Genomic DNA, 12,515 nt, shown 5'->3' on the forward strand with positions numbered 1-12,515 from the left:
GTTTGCTGAGCCCTTATAAAGGAACATTTTAACTTTTGTTTAGTTTTGCAATTCTGTACATATGCTCCAAAGAAGCTTTTTACGTATGGAATACAACCCTTCCAACCCTTCTCCTCATTCATCTGCCATTCCCCGTCCCATTCTCCATTAAGATATATTTTCTTCTTTTTTAAATGGTTCTTTATTTATTGGAAAGTCAGAGTTACACAGAGCGAGGAGAGGCAGAGAGAGAGAGAGAAAGAGAGAGAAAGAGAGAGAGAGGGTTCCATCCGATTACTCACTCCCCTACTGGCCTAAAAAGCAAGAGTTGCACCAATCTGAAGCCAGGAGACAGAGGCTTCCTCCATGTCTCCCATGCAGGAACAGTCGGCCAAGGGCTTGGGCCATCTTGTCCTGCTCTCCAAGGCCATAACAGAGAGCTAGATTGCAAGTGGAGCAGCCGGGTCTCAAACCAGTGCCCATACGGGATGCTGGCATTTCAGGACAGGGCGTTAACCCACTGCACCACAACGATGGCCCCTATACTACTTTTCTAAGATTTCCATATGAATTTGAAAGGTGCTGTTATGTAGAGGCACAGGGAGGGACGCATGAAGGGAGAGAGACTGAGAGAGAGAGAGAGAGAGAGAGAGATTGTCCTTCCAATGGTTCACTCCCCAAATTGCCACAACACATGATCTGTGCCTATCCACATCCTTGAGCCAGAAGCTTCTTCCAGGTCTGCCATGTGTGTGCAGAGGCCCAAGGTTGCAAGCCACCTTGTCCTGCTTTCCCAGGCCATAGCAGAGAGCTGGATCGGAAGTCAAGCAGCTGGGACTTGAACCGGCGCCCATATGGGATGCCAGCACGGCAGGCGGCGGCTTTCCCTGCTCTGCCACAGTGCCGGCCCCTCCATGATGTGCTGGTATGTGCTTCCATTTCTGAAATGCAAACAAAGAAGAACGCTGGAAAGACTAAGAGTGGAAAATAGGTTTCTTTATTTGGTAAACCCTTAGAAAGGCATACTTTAATTTCCTTGGTTTAGTTTTACAGTTTTAATTTAGTTACTTTATTTCAAACAAGGTACACACACACACACACACACACAACTGTTTGAAAACACATTTCACAGTTAACTCTCCTAATGCAATTCATTCAGGACAGAGGTCCTGTGTGGGAGGTTAGTACGCTGTGATTTCAGTTGTGAGTTTAACAAACACAAACTGTGGCGATTCTGGAGGATGAAGGGCTCCTGTTCAGGAGCTTGGGATGATCACACAATGTGGTTGATGCTTCAAGACAATGGTTGATTTCCAGAGGCTCCTAGTAGGTGCAACGAAACTCCCAGGGACTGTGACAACCTGAGGTCATACATTGTGGTAAGAGAGAGGGCCATGAGGTTCGCCCTCACGATTGACTTGGAGAAATCTGTCACCAAGACTTCCATGAGAGGTGATGGAGAGGAAAGCATGAAGCAGGATTGTTTGTAGCCAAAGGAGAAGGAGGCCATTATTCCCCATCTTTCTCAGCTGCTTCAGAATTCCTTCATGAAGCAGAGAGTTCTGTGCCTCCAATCTCAACAATTGCTTAGCGACATGACACGCTGGAAAGCACACATCTCGATCCAACATTGTGGCCTCACACAAAACACAGTCTCTCACCCCTTGCAAATGCAGAAGACATAGACATTTGGTTCCAACCTAAGCTTCCAATTCACACCTAGGACAGTTCATAAGGACAAACCCTTTGCCCTTGCAAATACAAACACTTAACTCGTGCACTGTCACCCAACCACATAATCGTGAAGTCCTCTTGCACTAACGTCAGCGGAACAGCAACAACAGAGGCCTCTTTGCAGGTTTGTTCTTCCTCTAGGGAGGTTTGCTCCTTCCTCCCGGACAAGGGAGGTTGCCAGGATTCATGGCTACCTGCTGAGTGATGTGCCCAGCTGCCCCGTGCAGCAGGGCCCTTTCCTGGTCAGGATGGTGCTTCCTCATCCCTGCGGCAGATCTTGCCTGGTGAATTACGATCGCATTGCTGGGCAGCGTGGGCTCCACTGTCCTGAGGCTGAATGCACTCCTTGGTGTGTTCTGGGCTTGGAGGGATTGCCACGCATCCAAGGTCAAGTCCTGAGTTGTTTGCTCCAAGTGCTCCTCTGACTCTCCAGCTTCAAGAGGGGAAGGCCTTTCAAGCTCTCCTGGTGTATGGCCACGTGTGTTTGCAGCCTCCAAGTCGGAGGGTCCCCTGCCTGGAGACACTGTCCCATGTTCTCCTCCAACTCCACTCTTGCGGACATAAAATAGCACGTAGGCACTTTGATTCAGGACACAAGTGGTGTCACAGGCAGTGACCTTCGCATCATCCATTTTATACCAGTGGCCATTGCCAGCTTTGACATAGCAGAAGTAGTGTCCTGATTGACACCTCAAGCCAACGTGGACGAGAACCGCATAGAGAACATAGTCCAGTGGCCTCCCGTTCTGCTGAGACATGTAAGGTCTCATGTCCAGGCACTCGGGATAGTGCACTTGTCCTCCAAGTTTCTCACCCGTGAACTCAGAAAACCGTTTCAATACAAAGAGAAGCACCTTGCCAGCCGATTGCAAGGTGAGTGTCTTGGAAGCAGCTGTCTTCTGTAGGCAGGTAGCACAGTGATAGGCGTTTTCTCCAGCTAGCTCTTCAGGTTGCACCAAGTGCTGCAAAGCTTGCTCCACACTGTCGGCTGTCTTGATATCCAACGCGATCTCCAGGTAAGGGTCCAAGGTTTCTGAAATGCCTTGGCACTGGAGACATTGGATTTGAGACCTCCAGTGTCCTCCCACTATCTGCTGGGATGGAGATTGGTCCTCTTGGGGACCCACCCCGTCCGTGAGCCCAGGCAGACCTGCTGCCTTCAGGACATCCAGAGCAAACATCAGAAATTCGTGGGCGTCTTCCTGCCTGTTTGTGTGAAAGCCAGCAGCCAGCACTTGACAGGGCTGGATCACGTCGCCAGGACTGTGGAGGGCCCAGAGAAAGTGCGTTTCCACGGCACACAGAATGCAGCGATCCGAACGACGACAGCTTTGAGAATGCACCTGGGACAGCATATAGTTGGCGAGGGGTGGGGTATACGTGAGACACTGCAGGGCTGCATTCAGGTAGCAGGTGTTGCCCGTATTCTGCAGACCGGCCCCAATGCCATAAGGTCTCTTCCAGCTGCAGCTCAGAGAAGCTCCTCCACTGGGAGCCAGATGGGTCGCCCCCGAAGCCAAATCACTTTGCAGCGGGAGCTCTTTCTGAGGTGAGGGTGGTCATTTCCCTGGGAGACAAACACCACCATGAGTATCATCCCCCTCTGAGCTAGAATGGGAAAGTTGGCGTGTTGGCAAGTCATTAAAGTGGAACTCACCTTCCTTGAGAGGTGAAGCAGCCATCATGTCTCCAGGAGCCACTGTCACAAGGCAGCAAGATGCTTCCACCTCTGAGACTGGCATCCAAGGACCACCTGTTCCTCTCCCCCCTCCTTTTACAGTCCACACTGCACGCCACACCCTGGACCTGCTACAGGACCCACCCATCCGCTTCCAGCCCTTGATGGGATTAGGGGCTTTAGGGTGTGGTCTCACGCCCTCACAGCCTCTGGGCCTTCACCGCTTGATTCCACTACCTGGGGAAGATGCATGTGAAGGATAAGGCTTTCATGTGCCTTGTGGAACTTGGTGATGTGCCATGATGTGCTTCTATGTGCCTTGGAGTTCTTCAAGGAAAACAAAGAAGAATGCTGGAGAGACTGATGGCTGAAAGCAGGTTTTGGGTTTCAGTTTGCTGAGCCCTTATAAAGGAACATTTTAACTTTTGTTTAGTTTTGCAATTCTGTACATATTCTCCAAAGAAGCTTTTTACGTATGGAATACAACCCTTCCAACCCTTCTCCTCATTCATCTGCCATTCCCGTCCCATTCTCCATTAAGATATATTTTCTTCTTTTCTAAATGGTTCTTTATTTATTGGAAAGTCAGAGTTACACAGAGCGAGGAGAGGCAGAGAGAGAGAGAGAAAGAGAGAGAAAGAGAGAGAGAGGGTTCCATCCGATTACTCACTCGCCTACTGGCCTAAAAAGCAAGAGTTGCACCAATCTGAAGCCAGGAGACAGAGGCTTCCTCCATGTCTCCCATGCAGGAACAGTCGGCCAAGGGCTTGGGCCATCTTGTCCTGCTCTCCAAGGCAATAACAGAGAACTAGATTGCAAGTGGAGCAGCCGTGTCTCAAACCAGTGCCCATACGGGATGCTGGCATTTCAGGACAGGGCGTTAACCCACTGCACCACAACGATGGCCCCTATACTACTTTTCTAAGATTTCCATATGAATTTGAAAGGTGCTGTTATGTAGAGGCACAGGGAGGGACGCATGAAGGGAGAGAGACTGAGAGAGAGAGAGAGAGAGAGAGAGAGAGGTTGTCCTTCCAATGGTTCACTCCCCAAATTGCCACAACACATGATCTGTGCCTATCCACATCCTTGAGCCAGAAGCTTCTTCCAGGTCTGCCATGTGTGTCCAGAGGCCCAAGGTTGCAAGCCACCTTGTCCTGCTTTCCCAGGCCATAGCAGAGAGCTGGATCGGAAGTCAAGCAGCTGGGACTTGAACCGGCGCCCATATGGGATGCCAGCACGGCAGGCGGCGGCTTTCCCTGCTCTGCCACAGTGCCGGACCCTCCATGATGTGCCGGTATGTGCTTCCATTTCTGAAATGCAAACAAAGAAGAACGCTGGAAAGACTAAGAGTGGAAAATAGGTTTCTTTATTTGGTAAACCCTTAGAAAGGCATACTTTAATTTCCTTGGTTTAGTTTTACAGTTTTAATTTAGTTACTTTATTTCAAACAAGGTACACACACACACACACACACACACACAACTGTTTGAAAACACATTTCACAGTTAACTCTCCTAATGCAATTCATTCAGGACAGAGGTCCTGTGTGGGAGGTTAGTACGCTGTGATTTCAGTTGTGAGTTTAACAAACACAAACTGTGGCGATTCTGGAGGATGAAGGGCTCCTGTTCAGGAGCTTGGGATGATCACACAATGTGGTTGATGCTTCAAGACAATGGTTGATTTCCAGAGGCTCCTAGTAGGTGCAACGAAACTCCCAGGGACTGTGACAACCTGAGGTCATACATTGTGGTAAGAGAGAGGGCCATGAGGTTCGCCCTCACGATTGACTTGGAGAAATCTGTCACCAAGACTTCCATGAGAGGTGATGGAGAGGAAAGCATGAAGCAGGATTGTTTGTAGCCAAAGGAGAAGGAGGCCATTATTCCCCATCTTTCTCAGCTGCTTCAGAATTCCTTCATGAAGCAGAGAGTTCTGTGCCTCCAATCTCAACAATTGCCTAGCGACATGACACGCTGGAAAGCACACATCTCGATCCAACATTGTGGCCTCACACAAAACACAGTCTCTCACCCCTTGCAAATGCAGAAGACATAGACATTTGGTTCCAACCTAAGCTTCCAATTCACACCTAGGACAGTTCATAAGGACAAACCCTTTGCCCTTGCAAATACAAACACTTAACTCGTGCACTGTCACCCAACCACATAATCGTGAAGTCCTCTTGCACTAACGTCAGCGGAACAGCAACAACAGAGGCCTCTTTGCAGGTTTGTTCTTCCTCTTGGGAGGTTTGCTCCTTCCTCCCGGACAAGGGAGGTTGCCAGGATTCATGGCTACCTGCTGAGTGATGTGCCCAGCTGCCCCGTGCAGCAGGGCCCTTTCCTGGTCAGGATGGTGCTTCCTCATCCCTGCGGCAGATCTTGCCTGGTGAATTACGATTGCATTGCTGGGCAGCGTGGGCTCCACTGTCCTGAGGCTGAATGCACTCCTTGGTGTGTTCTGGGCTTGGAGGGATTGCCACGCATCCAAGGTCAAGTCCTGAGTTGTTTGCTCCAAGTGCTCCTCTGACTCTCCAGCTTCAAGAGGGGAAGGCCTTTCAAGCTCTCCTGGTGTATGGCCACGTGTGTTTGCAGCCTCCAAGTCGGAGGGTCCCCTGCCTGGAGACACTGTCCCATGTTCTCCTCCAACTCCACTCTTGCGGACATAAAATAGCACGTAGGCACTTTGATTCAGGACACAAGTGGTGTCACAGGCAGTGACCTTCGCATCATCCATTTTATACCAGTGGCCATTGCCAGCTTTGACATAGCAGAAGTAGTGTCCTGATTGACACCTCAAGCCAACGTGGACGAGAACTGCATAGAGAACATAGTCCAGTGGCCTCCCGTTCTGCTGAGACATGTAAGGTCTCATGTCCAGGCACTCGGGATAGTGCACTTGTCCTCCAAGTTTCTCACCCGTGAACTCAGAAAACCGTTTCAATACAAAGAGAAGCACCTTGCCAGCCGATTGCAAGGTGAGTGTCTTGGAAGCAGCTGTCTTCTGTAGGCAGGTAGCACAGTGATAGGCGTTTTCTCCAGCTAGCTCTTCAGGTTGCACCAAGTGCTGCAAAGCTTGCTCCACACTGTCGGCTGTCTTGATATCCAACGCAATCTCCAGGTAAGGGTCCAAGGTTTCTGAAATGCCTTGGCACTGGAGACATTGGATTTGAGACCTCCAGTGTCCTCCCACTATCTGCTGGGATGGAGATTGGTCCTCTTGGGGACCCACCCCGTCCGTGAGCCCAGGCAGACCTGCTGCCTTCAGGACATCCAGAGCAAACATCAGAAATTCGTGGGCGTCTTCCTGCCTGTTTGTGTGAAAGCCAGCAGCCAGCACTTGACAGGGCTGGATCACGTCGCCAGGACTGTGCAGGGCCCAGAGAAAGTGCGTTTCCACGGCACACAGAATGCAGCGATCCGAACGACGACAGCTTTGAGAATGCACCTGGGACAGCATATAGTTGGCGAGGGGTGGGGTATACGTGAGACACTGCAGGGCTGCATTCAGGTAGCAGGTGTTGCCCGTATTCTGCAGACCGGCCCCAATGCCATAAGGTCTCTTCCAGCTGCAGCTCAGAGAAGCTCCTCCACTGGGAGCCAGATGGGTCGCCCCCGAAGCCAAATCACTTTGCAGCGGGAGCTCTTTCTGAGGTGAGGGTGGTGATTTCCCTGGGAGACAAACACCACCATGAGTATCATCCCCCTCTGAGCTAGAATGGGAAAGTTGGCGTGTTGGCAAGTCATTAAAGTGGAACTCACCTTCCTTGAGAGGTGAAGCAGCCATCATGTCTCCAGGAGCCACTGTCACAAGGCAGCAAGATGCTTCCACCTCTGAGACTGGCATCCAAGGACCACCTGTTCCTCTCCCCCCTCCTTTTATAGTCCACACTGCATGCCACACCCTGGACCTGCTACAGGACCCACCCATCCGCTTCCAGCCCTTGATGGGATTAGGGGCTTTAGGGTGTGGTCTCACGCCCTCACAGCCTCTGGGCCTTCACCGCTTGATTCCACTACCTGGGGAAGATGCATGTGAAGGATAAGGCTTTCATGTGCCTTGTGGAACTTGGTGATGTGCCATGATGTGCTTCTATGTGCCTTGGAGTTCTTCAAGGAAAACAAAGAAGAATGCTGGAGAGACTGATGGCTGAAAGCAGGTTTTGGGTTTTAGTTTGCTGAGCCCTTATAAAGGAACATTTTAACTTTTGTTTAGTTTTGCAATTCTGTACATATTCTCCAAAGAAGCTTTTTACGTATGGAATACAACCCTTCCAACCCTTCTCCTCATTCATCTGCCATTCCCGTCCCATTCTCCATTAAGATATATTTTCTTCTTTTTTAAATGGTTCTTTATTTATTGGAAAGTCAGAGTTACACAGAGCGAGGAGAGGCAGAGAGAGAGAGAGAAAGAGAGAGAAAGAGAGAGGGAGGGTTCCATCCGATTACTCACTCCCCTACTGGCCTAAAAAGCAAGAGTTGCACCAATCTGAAGCCAGGAGACAGAGGCTTCCTCCATGTCTCCCATGCAGGAACAGTCGGCCAAGGGCTTGGGCCATCTTGTCCTGCTCTCCAAGGCCATAACAGAGAGCTAGATTGCAAGTGGAGCAGCCGGGTCTCAAACCAGTGCCCATACGGGATGCTGGCATTTCAGGACAGGGCGTTAACCCACTGCACCACAACGATGGCCCCATACTACTTTTCTAAGATTTCCATATGAATTTGAAAGGTGCTGTTATGTAGAGGCACAGGGAGGGACGCATGAAGGGAGAGAGACTGAGAGAGAGAGAGAGAGAAAGAGAGAGAGGTTGTCCTTCCAATGGTTCACTCCCCAAATTGCCACAACACATGATCTGTGCCTATCCACATCCTTGAGCCAGAAGCTTCTTCCAGGTCTGCCATGTGTGTGCAGAGGCCCAAGGTTGCAAGCCACCTTGTCCTGCTTTCCCAGGCCATAGCAGAGAGCTGGATCGGAAGTCAAGCAGCTGGGACTTGAACCGGCGCCCATATGGGATGCCAGCACGGCAGGCGGCGGCTTTCCCTGCTCTGCCACAGTGCCGGCCCCTCCATGATGTGCTGGTATGTGCTTCCATTTCTGAAATGCAAACAAAGAAGAACGCTGGAAAGACTAAGAGTGGAAAATAGGTTTCTTTATTTGGTAAACCCTTAGAAAGGCATACTTTAATTTCCTTGGTTTAGTTTTACAGTTTTAATTTAGTTACTTTATTTCAAACAAGGTACACACACACACACACACACACACACAACTGTTTGAAAACACATTTCACAGTTAACTCTCCTAATGCAATTCATTCAGGACAGAGGTCCTGTGTGGGAGGTTAGTACGCTGTGATTTCAGTTGTGAGTTTAACAAACACAAACTGTGGCGATTCTGGAGGATGAAGGGCTCCTGTTCAGGAGCTTGGGATGATCACACAATGTGGTTGATGCTTCAAGACAATGGTTGATTTCCAGAGGCTCCTAGTAGGTGCAACGAAACTCCCAGGGACTGTGACAACCTGAGGTCATACATTGTGGTAAGAGAGAGGGCCATGAGGTTCGCCCTCACGATTGACTTGGAGAAATCTGTCACCAAGACTTCCATGAGAGGTGATGGAGAGGAAAGCATGAAGCAGGATTGTTTGTAGCCAAAGGAGAAGGAGGCCATTATTCCCCATCTTTCTCAGCTGCTTCAGAATTCCTTCATGAAGCAGAGAGTTCTGTGCCTCCAATCTCAACAATTGCTTAGCGACATGACACGCTGGAAAGCACACATCTCGATCCAACATTGTGGCCTCACACAAAACACAGTCTCTCACCCCTTGCAAATGCAGAAGACATAGACATTTGGTTCCAACCTAAGCTTCCAATTCACACCTAGGACAGTTCATAAGGACAAACCCTTTGCCCTTGCAAATACAAACACTTAACTCGTGCACTGTCACCCAACCACATAATCGTGAAGTCCTCTTGCACTAACGTCAGCGGAACAGCAACAACAGAGGCCTCTTTGCAGGTTTGTTCTTCCTCTTGGGAGGTTTGCTCCTTCCTCCCGGACAAGGGAGGTTGCCAGGATTCATGGCTACCTGCTGAGTGATGTGCCCAGCTGCCCCGTGCAGCAGGGCCCTTTCCTGGTCAGGATGGTGCTTCCTCATCCCTGCGGCAGATCTTGCCTGGTGAATTACGATCGCATTGCTGGGCAGCGTGGGCTCCACTGTCCTGAGGCTGAATGCACTCCTTGGTGTGTTCTGGGCTTGGAGGGATTGCCACGCATCCAAGGTCAAGTCCTGAGTTGTTTGCTCCAAGTGCTCCTCTGACTCTCCAGCTTCAAGAGGGGAAGGCCTTTCAAGCTCTCCTGGTGTATGGCCACGTGTGTTTGCAGCCTCCAAGTCGGAGGGTCCCCTGCCTGGAGACACTGTCCCATGTTCTCCTCCAACTCCACTCTTGCGGACATAAAATAGCACGTAGGCACTTTGATTCAGGACACAAGTGGTGTCACAGGCAGTGACCTTCGCATCATCCATTTTATACCAGTGGCCACTGCCAGCTTTGACATAGCAGAAGTAGTGTCCTGATTGACACCTCAAGCCAACGTGGACGAGAACCGCATAGAGAACATAGTCCAGTGGCCTCCCGTTCTGCTGAGACATGTAAGGTCTCATGTCCAGGCACTCGGGATAGTGCACTTGTCCTCCAAGTTTCTCACCCGTGAACTCAGAAAACCGTTTCAATACAAAGAGAAGCACCTTGCCAGCCGATTGCAAGGTGAGTGTCTTGGAAGCAGCTGTCTTCTGTAGGCAGGTAGCACAGTGATAGGCGTTTTCTCCAGCTAGCTCTTCAGGTTGCACCAAGTGCTGCAAAGCTTGCTCCACACTGTCGGCTGTCTTGATATCCAACGCGATCTCCAGGTAAGGGTCCAAGGTTTCTGAAATGCCTTGGCACTGGAGACATTGGATTTGAGACCTCCAGTGTCCTCCCACTATCTGCTGGGATGGAGATTGGTCCTCTTGGGGACCCACCCCGTCCGTGAGCCCAGGCAGACCTGCTGCCTTCAGGACATCCAGAGCAAACATCAGAAATTCGTGGGCGTCTTCCTGCCTGTTTGTGTGAAAGCCAGCAGCCAGCACTTGACAGGGCTGGATCACGTCGCCAGGACTGTGCAGGGCCCAGAGAAAGTGCGTTTCCACGGCACACAGAATGCAGCGATCCGAACGACGACAGCTTTGAGAATGCACCTGGGACAGCATATAGTTGGCGAGGGGTGGGGTATACGTGAGACACTGCAGGGCTGCATTCAGGTAGCAGGTGTTGCCCGTATTCTGCAGACCGGCCCCAATGCCATAAGGTCTCTTCCAGCTGCAGCTCAGAGAAGCTCCTCCACTGGGAGCCAGATGGGTCGCCCCCGAAGCCAAATCACTTTGCAGCGGGAGCTCTTTCTGAGGTGAGGGTGGTGATTTCCCTGGGAGACAAACACCACCATGAGTATCATCCCCCTCTGAGCTAGAATGGGAAAGTTGGCGTGTTGGCAAGTCATTAAAGTGGAACTCACCTTCCTTGAGAGGTGAAGCAGCCATCATGTCTCCAGGAGCCACTGTCACAAGGCAGCAAGATGCTTCCACCTCTGAGACTGGCATCCAAGGACCACCTGTTCCTCTCCCCCCTCCTTTTATAGTCCACACTGCATGCCACACCCTGGACCTGCTACAGGACCCACCCATCCGCTTCCAGCCCTTGATGGGATTAGGGGCTTTAGGGTGTGGTCTCACGCCCTCACAGCCTCTGGGCCTTCACCGCTTGATTCCACTACCTGGGGAAGATGCATGTGAAGGATAAGGCTTTCATGTGCCTTGTGGAACTTGGTGATGTGCCATGATGTGCTTCTATGTGCCTTGGAGTTCTTCAAGGAAAACAAAGAAGAATGCTGGAGAGACTGATGGCTGAAAGCAGGTTTTGGGTTTCAGTTTGCTGAGCCCTTATAAAGGAACATTTTAACTTTTGTTTAGTTTTGCAATTCTGTACATATGCTCCAAAGAAGCTTTTTACGTATGGAATACAACCCTTCCAACCCTTCTCCTCATTCATCTGCCATTCCCCGTCCCATTCTCCATTAAGATATATTTTCTTCTTTTCTAAATGGTTCTTTATTTATTGGAAAGTCAGAGTTACACAGAGCGAGGAGAGACAGAGAGAGAGAGAGAAAGAGAGAGAAAGAGAGAGAGAGGGTTCCATCCGATTACTCACTCCCCTACTGGCCTAAAAAGCAAGAGTTGCACCAATCTGAAGCCAGGAGACAGAGGCTTCCTCCATGTCTCCCATGCAGGAACAGTCGGCCAAGGGCTTGGGCCATCTTGTCCTGCTCTCCAAGGCCATAACAGAGAGCTAGATTGCAAGTGGAGCAGCCGGGTCTCAAACCAGTGCCCATACGGGATGCTGGCATTTCAGGACAGGGCGTTAACCCACTGCACCACAACGATGGCCCCATACTACTTTTCTAAGATTTCCATATGAATTTGAAAGGTGCTGTTATGTAGAGGCACAGGGAGGGACGCATGAAGGGAGAGAGACTGAGAGAGAGAGAGAGAGAAAGAGAGAGAGGTTGTCCTTCCAATGGTTCACTCCCCAAATTGCCACAACACGTGATCTGTGCCTATCCACATCCTTGAGCCAGAAGCTTCTTCCAGGTCTGCCATGTGTGTGCAGAGGCCCAAGGTTGCAAGCCACCTTGTCCTGCTTTCCCAGGCCATAGCAGAGAGCTGGATCGGAAGTCAAGCAGCTGGGACTTGAACCCGCGCCCATATGGGATGCCAGCACGGCAGGCGGCGGCTTTCCCTGCTCTGCCACAGTGCCGGCCCCTCCATGATGTGCTGGTATGTGCTTCCATTTCTGAAATGCAAACAAAGAAGAACGCTGGAAAGACTAAGAGTGGAAAATAGGTTTCTTTATTTGGTAAACCCTTAGAAAGGCATACTTTAATTTCCTTGGTTTAGTTTTACAGTTTTAATTTAGTTACTTTATTTCAAACAAGGTACACACACACACACACACACACAACTGTTTGAAAACACATTTCACAGTTAACTCTCCTAATGCAATTCATTCAGGACAGAGGTCCTGTGTGG

General features: G+C 50.3%; 3 protein-coding genes across 3 annotated transcripts; all 3 read right to left on the reverse strand.

Annotated features, from left to right (window-relative positions):
• Nucleotides 1–1,850: 1,850 nt before the first annotated feature.
• LOC149125187 (ubiquitin carboxyl-terminal hydrolase 17-like) lies at nucleotides 1,851–3,395 on the reverse strand. Its single transcript, XM_089301793.1, has 2 exons — nucleotides 3,371–3,395; nucleotides 1,851–3,253 (listed from the first exon to the last, which is right to left on the reverse strand). The coding sequence occupies exons 1-2, from the start codon at nucleotides 3,393–3,395 to the stop codon at nucleotides 1,851–1,853; spliced, it is 1,428 nt and encodes a 475-aa protein (XP_089157919.1).
• A 2,195-nt stretch (nucleotides 3,396–5,590) lies between these two features.
• Nucleotides 5,591–7,183, reverse strand: LOC138843340 (ubiquitin carboxyl-terminal hydrolase 17-like protein 6). Its single transcript, XM_070047146.2, has 2 exons — nucleotides 7,159–7,183; nucleotides 5,591–7,068 (listed from the first exon to the last, which is right to left on the reverse strand). The coding sequence occupies exons 1-2, from the start codon at nucleotides 7,181–7,183 to the stop codon at nucleotides 5,591–5,593; spliced, it is 1,503 nt and encodes a 500-aa protein (XP_069903247.1).
• A 2,194-nt stretch (nucleotides 7,184–9,377) lies between these two features.
• On the reverse strand, nucleotides 9,378–10,970 carry LOC138843323 (ubiquitin carboxyl-terminal hydrolase 17-like protein 13). The gene is made up of 2 exons (XM_089301794.1): nucleotides 10,946–10,970; nucleotides 9,378–10,855 (listed from the first exon to the last, which is right to left on the reverse strand). The coding sequence occupies exons 1-2, from the start codon at nucleotides 10,968–10,970 to the stop codon at nucleotides 9,378–9,380; spliced, it is 1,503 nt and encodes a 500-aa protein (XP_089157920.1).
• Nucleotides 10,971–12,515: the final 1,545 nt, after the last annotated feature.

This window comes from Oryctolagus cuniculus, chromosome 8 (assembly GCF_051225735.1).
Source record: "Oryctolagus cuniculus isolate XC-2025 breed Fujian yellow rabbit chromosome 8, ASM5122573v1, whole genome shotgun sequence".
NCBI classification, from domain to species: domain Eukaryota; kingdom Metazoa; phylum Chordata; class Mammalia; order Lagomorpha; family Leporidae; genus Oryctolagus; species Oryctolagus cuniculus.